A 20,601-nucleotide genomic window follows, 5' to 3' on the forward strand; every position below is an offset into this window, starting at 1 on the left:
ATGGCATAATTTAAAAGAAAACTGTCTCAGGAAAATTACTATTTTCCAATAACTGTCCATCAGTCTAAATGCCACTCTCTGTGGCAGAGAAATAGTCATCCATTAGAATCCCTAGGTATTCACTTACTACGTTCAGTCCCAGTGATCTGGGCGAGGATTCGGAAAGAGCGAGACTGAGTCGTTCCAGTCCTTGGACGCCAGTCTTCAGTATCTTCAATCAGTCTCTTCTTACTGGCATCACTGTGAGTAGGTATGTGATAAAACTCTGTATAACGATCCATAATGTGTTTTCTTGGTGGGCTAGGGTTCAAAAGGAAAAAAAATGGATTAAAATATTTATAATTATGTTAAGGATAAAATAACTTCTCCCATATTATTTATAACTTATACATTTAATCCTCAATGTTCCTTTTGTGTATTTTGCTTTTTCAAGTATACTCAGTAACAATTTTTCTTAAAAAAAGAAAGCATCCTTCTAAAATAGAGTAGACTAGGTTATTTTTTTTAATTAGTTTTAAAAAAGGTACTTATATGCTAATATAAAATAATAGTATAGATGGCTATTCAACAGAAAGTTTACCGTTTGGGTAGGATTTTCCTTTTAATTGACAGAAGAAGGCAGCAGAAGAGAGATTTCAACATGAAGAAAAGGAAAAGAAAAGAATAAGAAAAGAAGGAAAATAACAAGAAATTGCAAAGTCCACAGTAATTAAAATCAAACAATTCAAAATTACTGGTATAGTTCATCTTATGGCTAACGAAGCAGATATGGACTACATCCACAGCCACTGTTAAATACCCGTATGCTGCTAAAATATGCTGGCTTTCACAAAATTAAATGATCATTTCTTCACCGGGCCCAGGAGCCATGAATGGTTTAGTACAGGCTAAACCAACAATTCCAAACACAATTCTGAAAAGGGTCAGAACTTATTTTCTACAGTGTTCTCATTTATGTGTATAGATATCCCTAACCCTAAATAAAGCTGGGTGCAGGATCACTGCTGTAAAGAGCTGTGGTCTATCAGAAACCAACAAAATATTTATCAAAAGACCAAGATATGAATTGTGGCTCTATGACTTTTGACTAGTCAATCTCACTGAGCCTCAGTTTTTTCATTTATAAGAATATCACATATAAAGTAGCACTGTTCTCAGGATTAAATGAAATAATATATGTGAAAGGGATGTGTAAACTACGGAGTTCAAGAACTTTGAGTTTGCTAAGACTATTCATTTTTCTATTAAGAAAGCATAAATACCAATATTACGGAATTTACAATGTACATTATTTAAACACTTTAACCTAAGATCTAGGTAACTTTATAAATACTCCTCCCTTCTCAATCCCGCCCCCCAAATAGGATAAATGCAAACTAAATTATGAGTTTTGTTTCAGAAGAGAAGAAGGACTAGCAGACAAGTGGCACAAGATCCAAGCAGAGAAAGTACCCTAAGAGTGCCAGATGTGTGTGGCAACACCTGCTAGGTTAACTCACTGCTGAAAAATCACATTGCTATCAGAATGCCACGTGACTGCTGTCATTGTAATAGGGATGCCATCAAAAACTGTCTCAGTACACTAGAACAGTTTTTGCCCAGTGACATGGTAGAATTAACGTTAACAGTAGCTTTGCAGTCAGACAGGTAGTAGTTCTAAGCATACATCCTCCATTCAGTGTGTATTTTATGCAAGTCATTTAACTTCTCCAAGTCTCGATTTTTACCACCTGAGCAATGGGGATTGCATCTACTTTAAAGGGTTGTTTTGAGGAATAAATAAGGTAGGTAAAGTATGTAAAAGTGCTTTCCACACTAACACAAAGTAACATAATGTGTTCTTTTATGATTATTAGAAAAACTATTTGCAATGCATGTTCTAAGACTACAAGTCATCATATATGTAAAGAACAGAATCAATAGTATTTACACATAATACTAATAATAGTATTTTAATACTATTTAATGGTATATTTAGTAGCATATTTTAATAGTAATTCAAATTATTATTTATGATAAAATTTTAATATTCCAGGAGTGAAATACCTAAAATAGCTTTTACTGATATTGAACAAAACCTCCTAACCCTTTTTAAAATAGACATAATTTTCTTTAATTACAAAATAATAGACATACGCTATTTCATAAATACACTGTCTCTGGCAGATTCCCAAACAGACAACACTTTATCTTATGCAATTACTTGAAAAACTTTATATTTAAGCTACTAAACTTATAGTTTTAAATTTCTCTATAGTCAGTAAGTGTTTACTCTTAAATGGTGCCAATTTCAGCTATAAGACTGTTTTATCCTCTATAAAAGGTTTGGACTATAAAAATACAAAAAAATAGTGTTAAGCTAAGACACCAAGATTAATAAAATGTCACCACTTAAGAATATTTTTTAGCCACAACACACTTGTGAAAAGTACAGTGCGTCTTAGACTCTTTTGTGACGTTCACCACAGCTTAAGGTCTGTGTCAAGTGATAGAAAGTTTCTAAACGTTTACTGCCTTTGAAACTCTCATGACTATGATTAAAGAAGGGAATAATCTCAATAATTTGATTTTTTGAAATGTATTTGGGATAGAATATAAATTCAACTATCAAGAGCAAACAATTTATTTCAAAATACAGACATTCAAAATTAGCAACTTTATTCAAAATTTTAAAAAATATTAAACACGGGAGGCCCCAACCATATCTCTAACTCCAGTATATACTGTCTATAATAATAATCTATCTTTCTGAAGGTTTAGCTTTCTAGCATGGAAAACAAGTTTCCTAGGCTCCTAATATATTTGAAAATTCTAAGCAATGAGAAGAGACTAACAAAATTTGGTGATGGTGTTAAGTTGAAAGCCAGATGAAAAGTTGCAGAGAGACAATGATGAAAATTAGAAAAGAAACCACTGATGAGGTACTTACACAGTGCCAGGGTTACTGAAGGAGGAATAACACACACACAGAAAGATGTGATAGAGTAGAGAAGACAGTGATGTTCCCAGGATGATGGGCAACAAAGATGAGGCCAAAAAAAAAAAAGAAGAAAAAATGAAATAACAAAATTCAAAAAAATGAAGACATTACACCAAACATCATGCTTCAAAATAATCATGTAAATGCAGACAAACAAAAATGAACAAGTGTTAGTCAAAATTCTGTTACACTGTTATTATTTGGAGAACAGTTTTATCTGTATTTGTTTGTTTCCAAAAAACACTGAAAAATATTTTATATATTAATGCTAGTTGAAGTCTCAAGTTACTAATACCAAGAAAGATTCACTATTTAAAATTTTTTTCTAGGTTTTTATAAAATTTATTTTAGAGTGAATCCAAATTCCTACCATGGTTCCTAATAAAAGGCAGAGATTAAAATATAAATAAGATGTAAGATATAGAAACAGATCATTTTAGAATCACTTTTAAAATCAGAGCAGACGAAGAGAAAATCTTTCAGTCTCACATAAGATAAGAAGTATACATTACTAATAGCAAGTGTAATCTTCTCACATAAATTATCCTGAGCCATACATTATAAAGGAATAATATGCTATATGAAAATTTCCTCTTATTTTTTAAAATGAAGTGATTATGATGAAAAATATATGAAGCAGTGGGTCATAAATAATAGGCTATTACTCAATTTTCATACTCTCCCCTGTCCATCATTACCACCGCCCTCACTCAGAAGCAAATTCCAGGAAGTTTAGAGCTCACTTGTAGGAACTCCAGAGTTCTGTGTTATCAGCAACCTAATTATTGCCCAGAAAGGCATGTTTGATATGATAAAAGAACTAGGTTAATAACACCTAAAGAGGAAAGACATAATTCATTCATATAGCCTGTTAAGCATAAAATCATGAAAAACAAATATATTCACATTCTATTATGTATAGAGACGATGAAAGTATAAAATGCTATACAGCTTCTCTATGCATTGCTGAATCAATCCTACCACAATGATGTTTAGTCAGAGTAACTAATTACTCATTATAAACGCAGTGAGAAAAGCTGCCTGCCAGTTTGAATACTAAGACTGTGCATTGTAGCTAAGCGGTATTTCCACACGTCAAAGTCAGTTTCATTAACTCAATAAAGGGCTGAGTTTTGCTGAGTGGGGGTGAGATGCAGGATTAAGTTAATCTCAGTAATTTATGGGTATTTAGTCTTCTCTAAACCATAATGCAAAGCATTCTCTCCTCTGCCTTGCTATTTTAAATAGCAGGGAAACAGTTTTTCAAAATAACCTCCTCTGAATAACCTCAGAATAAAATCTTAGATATATATTTAAACATTTTAAAATTTAGGGAAGAAGTTTTATGTCAAAATGAAGTTGGGGGGAAATATTCTATGATGTGGTAAGGGGTAGCCAGCAGAGGGTTGATTAGTTAAAACCTAAAGATGCCAATTTTAATACTTTCAACAGATATTTTCATGAATTTTAGAAAATGTGCCCAAGTGGAATAGCCCAACATACACCACAGTGGCATTTGTGCCAACGTGACAAGTCAGATGACGTGGCTTTTCACCCTAGCTACGCCACCCGCTTCCTCTGTGCCTGGACAAGCTGCAATCCCCAAGAAGCCTCCTTTTCCTCAATGGTGAAATGGATTACAATTTCTTCATCTTTCAGAATTCTTGTAAGGGTGTATGTTTTTGTATTTGAAAGCACTCTGAAAACTATACAAATACAGATTTGTTGTTAGAATAGATCCTCCAGCGACTCAACATAGAAAAAGTATTATCAAACCCAACTGTAGTTTATGCACATTATTCACTCATGTAGCCTCAATTCACTCAATTTATCCTCAAGTCTATAACCATGAAAAACAAATACTAATTCAAAGTAACAGAAATAAGCCCAGGGCACAAACAGGTGACAGAACCAAAAATTTGGCAAGACACACCAAAATTTGGCTTCAAAAAACCCTAGGCTTGAATCTTAGCTCTATCACTTGAGAATTCAATCACATACTGCATTTCAAAACATCTAGCACAATGCTTAGTAATAATGAAAAAATTAATGTATCTTAATCTGCATTTTAAAAACTGTATATTTAACCTAAATGCTTAAATTTATTTTTCCAAGTCCCATTTTTTTCCCCTTTATAAGTCAAATTGTTACACTGGAATCTAGTAACTAGTGGAAATCTTTGTGTACAGAATTTAACTTTAAATAGACAAACAATAAATCAGGGCTTGGGGGTGTTTCTCTAGTGCATTGTGCAATATTCTTATGTGTCTATAACATGAAACTCTTCAATTAGTGAGATCATAGCCACACTGGAATAAAGTTGCTCTAATAATTCAATAGTTAATCCCTCCAGTGTGTCTAAGATAGATATTTCATATTTCCAATTCTACTCTAGAGTATGATGATAAGGAAATTTCAGCACATGCTCAGAATAATCATAACATAAAATTAATTTCTTACCTAATGTGATTTTTATCTATTTTTAAAGCTAGTAATCACCAGTTTATCATCAATACCAACAGACACAAAAGCAAGGTTTTGAAGTTATACCACAGTAATTTTCAATGCCTATGCCAACTACCTGTGACACTTAACAAGCTGGTACTTAACTCTCTTAACAAATTCCAAGGTGCACAGAATTTTTATCATCCAGTGACACACAACTGCATATATAGAGTTCTCAAACTTTTAGTAACACTGGCTGAAAAATCGAAATGGTTCTTAAAGATTTTACCTGGGAAATATTGGGTTTTGATATGAATTTGGAAAACAACTCAGTTTTATATGTACTATTCACTAGTGGTACATATGTTTATGCTTTACATTCTATCTTTATCTTTGTATTCTGATAGTCTTGACTGATACAAATTACCCCGAACATTACCTCTTTTAAACCATTACACAGCAAACCCCACATATATTTTATGATAAAAGTTAAACACTACTATTTACTACCATAAAGGAATTCACCACAACACAGCAATGCAAAACCAAACTTATTGAAAAGGCTAAATGTGGTTATTCTAAATTACAGCTATTTTGCAAAATTTAGCCTAATTTTGCAAAAATCGGGCATTCATGCTGTTTACTCATATATAAGTCACCATATTTTCTCTCCAGTAATGTGGATACTAACTCTGTCACTTTTGTTTTCTGTAAAGAGAAAAGCATTTAAAAAGATTACTATCATATCATGTTTTGTATCTTCCAAGGCCAGGTTCTTCAAAATCCCACATAAGAACTGTTAGAAGAAACTGCAGTCCAATGAAATTAAAATTAATTAAGGATGCATGAGAGACTTACCTCTTGAAAGCAGTGGCACATTATAATGCAAGGGCATATGGAAAGGGAAAAGGTAAATCAGTTAAACTACTTGATGTAAAATAGACTCCTTTCCAGTTTGGAATATAAAGTTCCATTTTGCTCTAAGTAGAGTAAGGAGAGTAATAAAGAAGACAGTAAGCCAAAACTAAAAATTCATATATGTACAAGATGGACTAAAAATTTCTTAGAAGTACCTTGTTCATTATTATTTATAAGAAGGAATAGGAATGTTAACGTAGTATTATTAAGAAATATTATAAAGATAGCAACACAATCGTTAGATTTCATACCATTAGGATGAATAACTATTTCTCAGTAATGATGCATAATTCATAAGCACTTATTTGTGTCTTACGTTTATTAATCCTAGATAAATTTGGGTGGGATGCCTATAAATCACTTAAAAACTAATAGCCCTCCTGCTTTGAAGAAAAAGATAACTTATGCATTTAACTTCACATCCTCCTAAACTCCTAAATTTTTGGTTACTGGCATGAATTAGTTTTAAAATAAAAAGTAATTCATAAAAAGTAACAACTCTCCCTTAAAAAAAAAGGAACAACCCTCAACTGTGAAAGAGTTTTGCTGAAGATCTTTTGTCACACTATAAAAATGTGGAAAATTCAATAATCACATAATTAGTAAAAACGCTGACAGTGATTTCAGGAAAATAGTTTGACACCGGATGCAGGAAATTCATCAATATCACAGAACACCTGCTCTTCAAAATGACACATCACCGAATAGTAAATAGTAAAATGTGTGATTTATTTTCGATTTTTCTGCTCTAAATGTAGTAAGAGAAAGAGCACTGCAAGTATGTCTCAGAACTTCATAGATACTTTGTTTTCAAGTTTTCATCGTGCTAACATATCTGGACAACATCTGAAATTAAGCTATTTTTAAATGCAATCAATTTACGAATGCAAAGCAGTAATTTGCTTGTTAATGATGCAAAATATGTAATAATCCCTTCTGTCCTGAACCTTGTGCAGCGCTGAACGCCAGGCATGTGCTCGATAACCACATGTCGACTGATTAAGAAGCCACTGTAGAGACCCTGTAACCATACCTCTGCCTACAGCTTCAGTTGGAAAATAATAAGCTTTAAATCATTTCAAGTTTGATCACCAAAGCTGTACTCATAAAACACAATTTCAGCTTGTTATTTTCACATGTTTTCAATGTAGTACCTTTCCGTAACCTCAATTTGCTTTTATCTCTACAAGTTTCCATTAAGAAGGCTTTCTTATAAAATTTCAAGAAATGTTAGCAAGGAGAAAAGATTTTAACTCAAATACTTCCTTCAAAGGACTTTTTTCTACTGAGCATGGAATTTAACAAACACAATAAACTTCTGCTTTTAGTTTTCTGTGGGGCTAGCATTTGACAGGCAGCATCTGTTTTTTCAAGGTACTACTTTGATTACTCTAAAATCTATTGTCTTAAAAAAGACATACCAAAAAATATATAACCAAACGCATCTCAACACTACATACTACTTCTCTTCCTCACATGAAAGAAGAGATAACTTAGGACACTAGTTTTTCTCAATTTATACATCGAAACTTTCAAAAGCCATCCACCACCACAAAACTGCATGTAGGGCCCAGTAGCTGTCCTTCCAGACCTGCCCCTTCCTCTCAGCAACAGCCTGGAACCCTGCCACCTTCTTTTTCAAAGCCCCCAAGTTGCCATGGCAGCAGTGCTATGAAAGCACAGCCCCTTCATTACATGAATTAACATTCAGAAGGGATTATCTCAGAAAGGACCTATCTACACAATTATTTTAATTATATTTTCCTGGGAACCGGCATTGGTAAAAACAATCACGCATGCAAATTATTTCCTTTTGTTTTCCTTTTAAAAGACACTTTTGTCACAATAAATCTGATCAAAATGATTTTACAAAAATGACTGGCTTAAAGTACGGTCACTGGATTCCAAAAGGAATAAAATAACCGTCTATAAATGGAGGCTGCTGAAAACAGACTTCAACCAGTTTTTAAAAAATCTGTACCATAAAGGGGGGAAAATTATAAGGAATGGATTTTCAAAAAATTCTGCTAACATTATATATTTAGTGTCCACTGCTTTAAATTTTAGAAATATTTTTACAGTGAAATATCCTCTAATTTACTTCTGATATTTTTTAAGCATCCTTTAATGTTACTGTCCTCTCATTACTGTTTGATTTTAAAGACTAAATTCCAGCATAAGTTTATCTGAAAAGAATGTTGCTTAGCTAGCTGACCTAAGCTAATGCATCATACGTAGACATGAGTCAAAACTAAATTTGCTTTCTGTCTTAAAACTACTTCCTAGAAAAAAAGCTTCTTACAGACTTCTCATTTCCTCTCTTTAGCATGAGATACATAAGCTGACACAACTGCAACCACTCTCTTCAACTTTTGGTGGCTCATAAAAGGATGGAAAAATTGAGGAAGAAAGATTCAAGGTTTGCCTTGCATTATAAGGGCCAGCTGCTCCACGTTGTGCCAGGACTTGGAGAAAAAGAGTTACAGAGTCTGTTACATGGTTCATAACAGGTCAAAATGCATAATTAGGTCTGGATTAACCTATAATCGCCTTGCAGAAAGTGTTGTATTGTATGTAACATAACGCTACATGTTAATGAAGCAAATGAAACTTCATCTCCCTCCCTTCAAAGAACAGCTGATTTTGGGGGGGATGGAAATTAAGTTTTGCTTGGAAATTGCCTGAAAGAAGAGTTTTGATAAGAGCAGAAAGCACCCTTGGCCACCTACCCATTTTGCTGTTTACTGTCACCCTGGGATCCTCTTCTCTGTCCCTCCGCTAGCTCCTGGGCAGTCTCGGCACACACGCTGGTGACTGTGGGCTGCCGTGGGACATTAACTGCAGGTTTACCAGCGCTCAGTGCAGATGACCGCTGGTCAGCACTAACACTGGCATTAGCATGCGGTCCAGATGCAGCGAATGGGGGAGGAGTGACAGCGGCCCCGGGTGCAGGGGAAGCATGTGATGAAGTGGTCGCATGGGCTGGGGTGAAGGCGGACGATGGTGATGGGATGGATGTGACTTTTGGTGAAGACACAGAACCAAAGGGTCGTGGTGCCTTATTGTAGGCCATGTTGGTTGTGGAAGTGACTTTGGACACAGCAGGAGATGGAATGGGCACAGGTTTAACTACTTCTTTAGGTTCTCCCTATGTAAAATAAAAATAAACATACACAAAAACAGGCCAAAGACATGCAAAATAGATCCACTGAAAAGAACACACAGCTAGTTTGTAAAAAGACAAACACAATCATGTTAGCAGGCCAAACTTCACACGTTTTCAGATAAAAACAATGAGTTGATATAACACAGTATGCATGCCAACTGGTCCCAGCATGCATAACGCGGACGCACATACTGAGTAGATTTTTTTTTTAATAAAAATGAAAGGAGTTCAAAATATTTAGGAAATAGATTAGAAAAGTTATCAAAAAGCCTAAAGGCCAAAATAAGTACCAATTCAGACATATTCCAAAGGAAAATTTTCTAAATACCCCACAGTAAACAAAACATCACTAACCAAAATATTTATTTTAAAATATCCAGTCTCAATTATAATTCCAGCTTTCAAACCTGTTTAATTACTCTCCAGAGTACAATTATTTGATTCATGCAGAAGCAGCAGCACATTTCTAACTCAATTAAAAACAAAACAAAACAAAACAACTGAAGGAATGTTCATTTTCATCTGACTCAGAAATGTGCACATTCTAATTATTTTGAATCAAGAAATCGCCCCTTAAAAAAAAACTCAACAAAAAAAGCAAACAAATCAACAAAACAAAATCAATCCTTTCCCTTTCCTGTAATCCACCTGTTGTTTCTCTCTCTGGAATGTTGTGAGATATCACTAAAGATGGAATAAATTTCTTCCCTTTTCTAAAATAAATATTTAGTAGTTACATGAGGGGAAAAAAAAGATCTTAGATGTTTCTTCACTGCCATCAGTCAAAGAAAAAAAACAACAACTAAGAAAGCTCAATTCCTCCTAAAATTAACAGAATTTGTGTTTACAAACCCCTATCCCAGAGTAAGTATGAAATTAAAAACAAAAAACAACAGCTTAAGCTTCTATGACATTCAAGAATAAGTCCCTACCATCCCCAAAGAAAAACAATCAAAATTCCTTAAAAAGCATACAATGGTGGCTCTATTATGTTTAATTTGAAGGAAAAAAAAGTAATCTAAATTAATGTTACAGAAATAATAAAGCTAACTGTGGGGGATAAAGTACCTTCATGCCTCTGGGAATCAATATAAATAAATTCAATGGAAAGGCACAAGTAAAATTAAGGAGAAAACCCCCAAAAGCGCAAAACCAGATTATATGAATAATGGCTTGGGACAATTTCAGGACATATATGAGAAAAAAAGGGTACTTGCCAATAACCTAATCCAAGAATACTCTGAAAATGTAATTTAAAAACTCATTAATATTACTAATAAAATGTTATTAAAGACTTACTGTGATATTCATCTTTTTAGATTATGTGAATAGAGATAGGCAAATTAAAAGTGAAGGTAAGAAATCTGGATATGAGTTATTGATAACATACGACATTGGAAATAATGTTTAAATGATGAGGAATAATTTCAGATGATAATTCTGTATGTGTTGATTTCCACTTTCCCTCATCATCTTTAAAGAAGAAGAACTGTGCGGAGAACTGCATCGAAACTATAAATTGTCAGTATGACTGGAGACAGGAACGCAAGTTACAGTGGTTCAAGAGGGACAGTCAAATAATGTCCTAGTGATGCTAGATTAGAAACACACCTTTTGAACAGGAACCGGCTCAGGCTTGGGTGTAGCAGATGCTCTGAGGAAAAAAAAGAAAAAGGAAAAAAACATGAATTTTTGCAAACTTCTTACTAATGGAATTTTTATTATTATATACCTCAATATAGTAAATCATCAGAATTTACAGTTTCATAATTCATGGTTTTACTATTCACAATCTAATTAGTTCATGCAGCTCAAATGCTGTAAGATCCAATACCTCATATACTAGGTATTCATTAGTGTATGAATACCCACTCTACCCACTCAAATGAGGAAAGACAAACACCGGTCCCGTTTGCTAATGCATCCATGTTCAACCTTTAAATTAAGGCTATTCCCTACCAAAAAGGGTAAGGTAAAATAAACATGACTTTCTGATCCCTGCATGGCTCCTGAAACAAATAATCTGCATCTCTATCTCCAATAGTATCTGCCTTTTCTCCTATCATCCATGAATATGCCCAGAGGACATTGGATGTTTTTGTGAAGATACTGAATAAATTCTGGTTGAACTGGGTCACTGAAGGCATATTAATTTTGTATTTATATTCTTCAGTGCACGTTACTGTATCTGTTCTACTAAAACCAAACTAAGTTCTTCCACTAGGCTATAATTTCAGTGAATGCAATGACCACGCCCCCGCTTGTGTCTATATCAGCACTGCACCTGGCATGTAATAGGTCATCAGTAATGAGTGTAGAAAGGAGAGAACAGGGAAGAAGGACAAAAATCCATGCACAGAACTATTCTCATATTCAAATATATTATTCTTAATCTATGCTTTTTTGCATTATTACTGTCCCTTTGGTTATCATGGACTAATAATAACGATAATTGATTTGGAGTGAGTATGTCATATAATCATGACAAATAACCAAAGTAGCAACTATCATTATCCCCATTCTTCACATGAGAAACTCCAAAATTAAAGTAAATTACTTCTAGGATGGCACTAAGGCCAACGGTCCTTATATATTACAATACACTGGCTGTAGTCAAGGACAGTAACTAAATGATTGGAGAGCTTCTAATGATTTAAAGGCTATTTTCCCAGAATTAAGGTACATGTTATGTTTAGTAATGTCAGAAGCAGTCTGACTTCTCTCACAACACATAAGCCTGAGGATAAGACAGCAAGTGCAGAATTCAAGAAATGTAACCATAGTAGGTAAATAATAAGTGATAATTTTAAGATGCAAACCATGAGATCATTTTACTTACAGAGAAGCTAACACAGGATATTTGGTCTCCATGATCATAACCTAGTAATGAACTCTGATCAACATTTTTAGCAGCAACTGAATTTCCCAATAACAAGTAATTTGGTTAGCCAGGGCAGGCACAGACTGAATAATTGGCTAACCTAATGAGAGACCACAATGGATGCTAACATTTGGTTAGTGCCATGTAGAATTACCCTCTGCAGTTGTACAACTTTCCACGTGTGGTCTCAATCAGACAATTTCTCTTTTAGCTCATAGGGTTATTATAACAAGCAAAGGAAACAAGTTCAAATACAGAACAGTGGAATCTTCCTTTCATTGAAATTTCACAGTAAGATGTAATCACAAAGGATCTACTCATTAAAACTACCCAAGACATGATTGAAAGTTTGCCATGGGACTTCCCTGGTGGCACAGTAGTTAAGAATCTGCCTGCCAATGCAGGGGACACGGGTTCGAGCCCTGGTCTGGGAAGATCCCACATGCAGCAGAGCAGCTAAGCCCGTGCACCACAACTACTGAGCCTGTGCTCTAGAGCCTGGGAGCCACAACTACGGAGCCCACGTGCCACAACTACTGAAGCACGTGCGCCTAGAGCCCGTGCTCCACAACAAGAGAAGCCACCGCAATGAGAAGGCTGCGCACCGCAACAAAGAGTAGCCCCCGCTCGCCACAACTAGAGAAAAGCCCGCACAGCAACAAAGACCCAACGCAGCCAAAAAAAAAAAAAAGAAAAAAGAAAGCTTGCCATAATAGAGAAGACAATATTCTTTTTCATTTTTCATCTGGACACTTAAAGGTACATGGAGCTCTTCTAGCAACACAAAAACAATTTATACAAAAGACGGATGTTTAACAGTCACTAGGTTTCCAAACAGAAGAAAACGCACATATCCTACGTCTATGAAAACAAACCCCTTAGTTTTTTCTAGGTGTTAGTTCTTATTTAAACAGGTTAGCAACAACAACAACAAAAGCCCCAGAACGGTTAGTTTTCATTAACTTTAGAGCCCAACCTCTTAGTTTGTTGAGAACGCATAATGAGTCTTAACATATTTTATGGAATGAAAGTTCTACAAAAATACTTCTTAAAATATGAATTCACAAAAAAATTTTAAACTGGATCTTGAATATCTGCCTTGCTTGCCTTCTGATAAAGTCCCGTAAGTGCAATGACATGAAATAAGAAAAGCAGTCAAAGAGGGACAACCTGTCCTCAAAATTCCAGGATTGAATCCACTACATGTTAGAAACACAAGCATCATTTTGTAGGTGGAAAAAAGAAAAAAAAGATGGCTTATAAGTAAACGTCAAATGGAAGAGTGAACACTAGATGCAATAAAAATTAGTTCTGGTTTAACTATTTAAATAACTACCAAATGAGTCCTAGAATCATTAAAACTTAGAAGGTTCCTTAGAGTTACTCTATCACATGCCAATCAGATACATGTCTGACCCCTGTTTGAATATATATAGGAGTTCACAGTTTAAGACATGTAATTTTTGAATCCTGTTTAAAATGGCCTTCATTGTAATGTGTTATTTTGCTTTTTTGGAATAAACAGAAGAAGTCAACTGGTCCACATTAAAAATATTTGGAAAAGCATTTTTAACACACAAAATACGTATACAAATCTATAACATACACTATTTATATTTTAAAAGATCAGTAGGGTACATAAATCTCATATTTAAGTGTGATTACATATTGTTACAACACAAACTATTGTTGCTTGGGAAATTTAGAATACATGACACTTGAAATCTGAATAATGAACAGCAATCACACCAGCTTTTTAAATATCAAACTTTACTAATTATCACAAAACAACAAAATAAAAAGATACAACACCTTTTATTTTCAAAGTGTCAAGATTTTTAAAAAATATTAATGCATAATGTTTGTGAGAATACTCTGTTGCTGGAAGAATTATATATTATTACAGCTCTTTTGGAAAATAATTTCGCATTTATTTATAAAAGGCTTGAAGAAAGCGCACACCCTTTGACTTATTAAATCAATTTCTGGGAGTCTATCATAAGGAAATAACCTAAAAGAGGAAAAAGACTTTATGTAAAAATATACTCATTCCCTACAGCATAACTTATAATAGTGAAAAATAGGAAACAACCAATTAAATATACAATGAGGAAATGGTTAACTGTAATATAACCAAATGATGAAACATTATGCAATGATTAAAAATCATTTTGAGAAAGAATTCTGAATTGCATGATAACATACTTACTTTACGATATTAAGTAAAAAAAGAGAAATATAAAATAGCATATAGAGCATGATCAATGCATGGAAAAAAGTGGTTGGAAACACACCAACATTTAGTAGAAGCTCTCTATGAATGATATTTGTTTTCTTCTCTTTCGTGTGTTTTCCATATTTTATGCACTGTACACGTGCTATTTTTTATAATAAGTAAGACTATTTCTCAAAGCATGCTTCACAGAAAACTACTTTCTAAAACACAACCCCGCCCCACCCCCCAAAACAAAGGTTCTGTTATCAAAGATATCTAGAAAACTTGAAGTTAAAGTTACGTAAGCATTAAAGTTACGTAAGCATTGTTAAAGTTACGTAAAGGGACTACTCAAAGCCTTTAAATGCCCAGGAAGAAAGTACTGTGGATCATGGTCCACACCCATTTGGAGTTTAGAATACTCATTTATGGAACTCGTTTTCAGAATATTCATTTGCTCAGGAAACCTTTCTCAAGGTTGGAGTTAGGAAAGGGAAAAACCCTCTGAGAAATGCTATTTTAAAGAAACAGTAAAGAGAGTAAATCTCTGTGAGCCTGAAAAGTTTTAAGTCTCCTCCAGGTGGCTACAATTAAGGGAGAGAAACACTACAGTCCGCAAAATCCTGGAAAACTTTTGTCATACAGAATATCGCTCTTACTGAGATGGTGCTTTCATGGACTTGGTTAAATAAGATACCCAAAGCCTCTGAGCATAATTTAATCGATGTTTAACGAGGAAAATCTCATTTCCTTCACCAAACTGAAATATGTATTTCCTATATTTCCTGAGGAGAAAATCCTAATATATGAATAAGGAAAGCTAGTTCTCAAAATTAAAATTTTTATAGTTGTCTTTCTTTTTTTTTAGAACAATATTGGATTGAGCATCTGCTCCTTTACTTTAGAAATGTGATAGATTACTTAAAAGCAAGTAATTTTATAAAGACTTTAAAATAAAGTTTTAAAACCTGACGTATAATTATTAAAAATTATTGCTACAGTTTTCTGTTCAAATCCTGGGAAATACACAATGGGATAATAGATTTCCCTTTCAACCGCAGCGAGCGACACAAGTCACTTTTGTGCAGTGTGGTGTGTTTCAGACCAGAAGAGATCCTGGCAATGGCTTGGTGCCACGGGTCCAACAGTCTTCTTATTGTTCTCTCTTCCCTTAGTGCAAAGCCCCTGTATGGGAGTAAGCCACGATGGCGGGAGGCTAGTGCCCTGGCCCGGTACTATCCTCAGCTCATGGAATTCAAAGAACAAAGCCGTCAGTGTGGCTAGAGCAATCTATTTTGAAAGCTGATTGACTTTTGTGAGAGCAGTATCCAAAATAAAAATCCCTGATGCATTACAACCAGTTTCAGAACTTCTGGCTGAACAGTTGAAAGGAGTTCTAAATTACAATGTTGTATTCAAAACTGGAATTGTGGTGCCCTGGTTAGAATAATGCATAGGAAAAATAATACCATAAATAAGCGACAGATCTATTAAAGATTAGATTCAAAGGAATCATGAAAAACTGCATTGTTCGAACGCTCAATGAATTTTCTAATACTGCTGTATAAAGTAATACGTTTTTAGCTAATAAAAGTTGCCAATGAATGTTCACATTAGTGTTTAAGAATGAGGAATTATGCAACAACTGGAGTGATAAAGATTACTCACATTACTCATTATGTCTTGGTGAAGCCTTCAACCATATCTAATACACTTAACTCATAAACAATCATACAGAAAAGAGGAGGATTTTTAGTTCATCTTCCGTGAGATGAGCTCTATCCAAGTTTCCCACAGCATGGCCATCTTTGGGCTCACTGACCCCAGGACCCATAAACACTAGGGCACATCATTAATCACTTTAATTGCAAAGTTGTCAATTTACAATAACAAAGCAACTCCAGAGGGGAAAAAAGTGAGCACTCAAGTGTGTAGAGGGATGTCTCTTTAAACCATTTCCTATATTTAATTGTACTTCTAGTCAGCCGGCTTTCCTAAAAACTCAAACCTTAAACATTTAAATCACTTATGGCAATGCATCAGTGGCTTTTTCCAAATGATCTGAGAACACGTAAAGATTATTTTTTCTACAAACATAAGTACAAAATAGTACTTAATATCAGCATGTTATAACACCTTTTAGCTTATAGAAGATTATATTCACCACATACACATGCATTCATACACAGTCTCATTTTCTTTCTCTCTCTTTGCATTTTCTCTATTTTACTATGGGTACTAAGTAAAGTATATTTTTTCCTCTAGAGAGTAAGAAATAACCCAAAGTTGGACAGACTTTGAAGAGTGGGAGAAAGAAGGTAAAAAGAGAGAAGCAAAGAAACTGCTGGAGCCCATCTGAGTACCCAGGACCCCCTCTGCTGGGGCTTGGCTTGAAATTGGGTGTGGCTCAGAGAAATCCAGAACAGGCAGTTAGCACTTGATAATTACCTCCCTAGGTAAGGGAAAGGGCTTTTGTTGTAAAGATCCTTTTCAGGTGGTCACAGGAGTTGATGGGGCTTGAGAAGAAATTTTCAGCAACCAGTTCTAAATGAAGCCACAGAGGGAGAGAGGGTGAGGAAGGAAGGAAAGGACTTGTACTGAGCTTCCCTAACCCACACGGTTACAGTATTATCAAGGAGGAAAAAAAGGGGATGGCGGGGAGGGGAGAGAAGGGAGCATTAGGCTAAACTTAAAATGATAACATATTTCCCATTATTTGAACAATGAGAGGATCGGTGTCAGCATTCAGCTACCATTTATTGGGGTCGGTCATACTAGGAGCTCAATACTGAATTAAAGGCCTTATATACAATTCTTAAGTTTCAGAAATAAAGTCTAGAAATGTTAAATAACTTGGACCACTAAAAAGTTTAATGCCAATTTCTACATTATCTTCCCTCTGATATATCCATCTCACTTAGCAGAAGCCAACAAATTAACAAATATTTCTTCATCTCATGATATGCTACTTTATTTTCTACGGTTGAAGTACTGTTCCAAGTTTGGGAACACGGTGGTAAAAACAAGCCAGAGAAGGTCCTTGCCCAGAGTCTACATTTTAATGGAGGCGGCAGATAGTAAGTCAGTAAGCAAGGTAGTTTTATAAAGTGATAAATCCAAAATTTCCCATTATTCTACTTGATTCTAGATACAAGAAATGTTTTTTTACCCTACGTTTATTTCCAAAAGAACATTTTTATTGGGGAAGAAAGTTTCATTTGTCTGTCGTGCCTCATGTCCACACTCCCAATAACCTCAGCCTCATTTAAGGAAAAAAAATGCATTTTTCTAACTAGTATTTATAAAATAATTTCTATAAAAAAGAATGTTGAAGAAATTATATAATATTTTAGATGTGTTCAAGGTTACATAAAAGGAATTTCAAAGTTCAGGATAATTCATACTTATTATAGGTAAAATTCTTTTAGAGTGAAAATACCATTTCAATAAAGGGTTTTATACAAGGAGGCTATTTTTGTATGCCCCATTGTTAAGAAATGGCAAACTTTACCGCAAAGGGCCAGACAGTCAATCTTTTAGACTTTGTGGGTCACAGGATGTAGATTCAACTACTCAGCTCTGCCATTATAGCTAGGAAGACAATCCAGACAAAATATGAGTGAGCATGACTGTGTTCCAATAAAGCTTTATTTATAAACACAGGAAGGGGGATAGATTTGTCCTGTAGGTCATAGTTCGCCAACCCCTCGTTTAGATTATTTTATGGTTTTGACTGTAACAAACATTCTAGGAAATATCTTACATGACCATGGCTCTTTTGGAGTCTAAACCTCATAACCATTCTGCATAATGGAAAACCTCAGATTACAATTTGTTCAGCCACTGATTGCCATAAGAAACAAGAGTTGAGCTTCCATTATTCCTTCTGTGGTTGCAGGACACTACCTTTCAATCCCTCTTAACTCCTCTACCTCCAACTTTCATACTACTTGCCGTTAAATGATCCATCTAAACTTCCAAACCACCCATTCAAATAAAATTCACACCACAGGGCACTGATACTGAAGCTTGGTAAAGGGACAGGTGTAATATTATTGGATTAAGGATGACATTTTAAGCACTATTTTTAACTCTGCACCTCAGTTCCTTTACTAATACATGATAAAGGCTACTAAAAACCTCTCTCACCTTCTGCTTCTAAATATTATAAAAGCAACTATTAGTAATTTTTTTAATTCTAAAAGAACAACTAAAAAGGATGCGCCATACATTCTGTAAGAGAAACTGAGAAGTATAATTTCCTTCTTTCCCACTAAAACCCTATTCTTTATTTCATATCAGACATAGATTATAATACTTTTAGGATTAATATAAACAAGCAATCTATAACAGAGTTGCATTCTCTCAAAACCTACTACGTTTATACCTTCCTTAGGGCACGATGATAATTCTATTTAATATATCTTCTCTTCCAACTCATCTGGTAGAGAAAAAAACATTATCAACATAGTACTATCAACATAATACTTCATTATTAATAAGAAACTAATAGATTTGCAAAGCAAATAATCTGCCTGTGAAAAATTAGCAGTTCCATTTATACATCTACATTTTTCTGGTTCTTTCGTGACATTATTAAAATGCCCTTGAACAACAAATGTGGTTAAAATTCACATTAAGAGAGTAGGCATCAATAACAAACCATATGCATAATTGGCTTTTCCCAGATATCTAGCAATACATGGTAAGAGTCAGATACTGAAGAGTAGGATAAAAGGTAAGTAGGTACGACTCACACCCTGATGTTTGTCTACTTATTTTTTCCTTCCTTTTAGGAAAAGCTTAGAGCCTTAAAGAGACAGAGAGATCCTCCTACCTTTCATATTCAGGGTTTCTCTTATCAAGGTCTTTCTTGATAGAGGAATACTTTGACAAACAGCTGTTTGACAAACAGCTAATGAAGGTTGCAAGTCTAGGTTACCAACAAAATAAAATAGCTACTCTACAGTTTCTTTGCTAGTATGAGGACAGTAATTCTTCCCCTGTAGAATTATTTTGAGGATGGAATGAGGTCATGTATGTAACACACCTCACGGTGATTGGCACAAAGTAAGCAGCTACAGGCTACTTTTCTACCCCTTATGTAGAAGATATGACCCTGGAGTTCTGGAAATTATTCTCTGTTTCTGATTATATACCGTTATAACCAAACCAAATTATCTACCAGGATAGGTTTCAAGAGAAAACAACAGAAACAACAACAAACTAGAAATTATTGAGAAAATATCACTTATTGAGTACGTACCAAATGGCAATAATTTCATTTGGCCCATTCTGTAAATTATCTCATTTATTCTTCCTGAGCAAGTAGTATTGTGCTCATTTTAATTACAGGAAGCAGAAGCTCAAATAGGTTAAATAATTTGACCACAACTTAGAATTTGAAAATGGCAGAGGCAAGATTTGAACCCAAGTCCTCCAGATACTTTAAATGCAACTCTAACACTCTGCCTTCTAAAAATAATATCAAAGTGAAAGTCATAAAAGTAACTTTGGTAAAGAACTTCAGAGATCTAGAAATGCTTTCAAACAATGAATGACTATTAATTTTCTATTAACTAATAACTATTCATTTTTCAATCATGTTACTTATAGAATGTCATTTTTGGATTAATTCATGTAAAAACTGAAGTTACTCATGGTAATACATACATATATGTGTACATATGTAGTTAACATATAGATATACATAGAGAGAGGATATATATGTGGACATCTATCTACCTATCTGATTCTCGGATCTATAGAAAGTACATATTTTACAGCATGAACAATATACACATAAGTAAGAGTTTAAGTACTTCAGGAAATTCCCAGTTAAAGGTTTATAAACATGCAAAAACAAAGAAACAAGCGCCTTAAGTCCATTCTTCCTTATTGTTCCAGAGAAGAGGAATATTTTTCCCCATAGTAATAGGAATTCTTTAATAACTTCATTTTCCAGCAGGATGGGGCTGGAGGTTCCTTAATGAACA

The 20,601-nt window shown here is 34.4% G+C and overlaps 1 protein-coding gene across 9 annotated transcripts in view; it reads right to left on the reverse strand.

Annotated features, from left to right (window-relative positions):
* Nucleotides 1–20,601, reverse strand: part of PDLIM5 (PDZ and LIM domain 5) — a 220,318-nt gene that overhangs the window by 90,316 nt on the left and 109,401 nt on the right. For 5 of the 9 annotated variants that reach the window (XM_089912458.1, XM_089912460.1, XM_089912462.1 and 2 more), the window contains 4 exons: nucleotides 11,121–11,163; nucleotides 9,073–9,491; nucleotides 2,930–2,944; nucleotides 128–300 (listed from right to left, as the gene is read on the reverse strand). In XM_089912458.1, coding sequence (XP_089768584.1) covers nucleotides 128–300; nucleotides 2,930–2,944; nucleotides 9,073–9,491; nucleotides 11,121–11,163 — 650 coding nt within the window. The remainder of the gene's footprint in view (nucleotides 1–127; nucleotides 301–2,929; nucleotides 2,945–9,072; nucleotides 9,492–11,120; nucleotides 11,164–20,601) is intronic. The other 4 variants (XM_022582355.2, XM_089912464.1, XM_089912461.1 and 1 more) reach the window with 3 other exon arrangements.

The sequence above is a fragment of the Delphinapterus leucas genome, chromosome 5, assembly GCF_059928025.1.
Source record: "Delphinapterus leucas isolate spDelLeu-1000000601 "Yukka" chromosome 5, BTC_Dleu_Yukka2, whole genome shotgun sequence".
Lineage (NCBI taxonomy): Eukaryota > Metazoa > Chordata > Mammalia > Artiodactyla > Monodontidae > Delphinapterus > Delphinapterus leucas.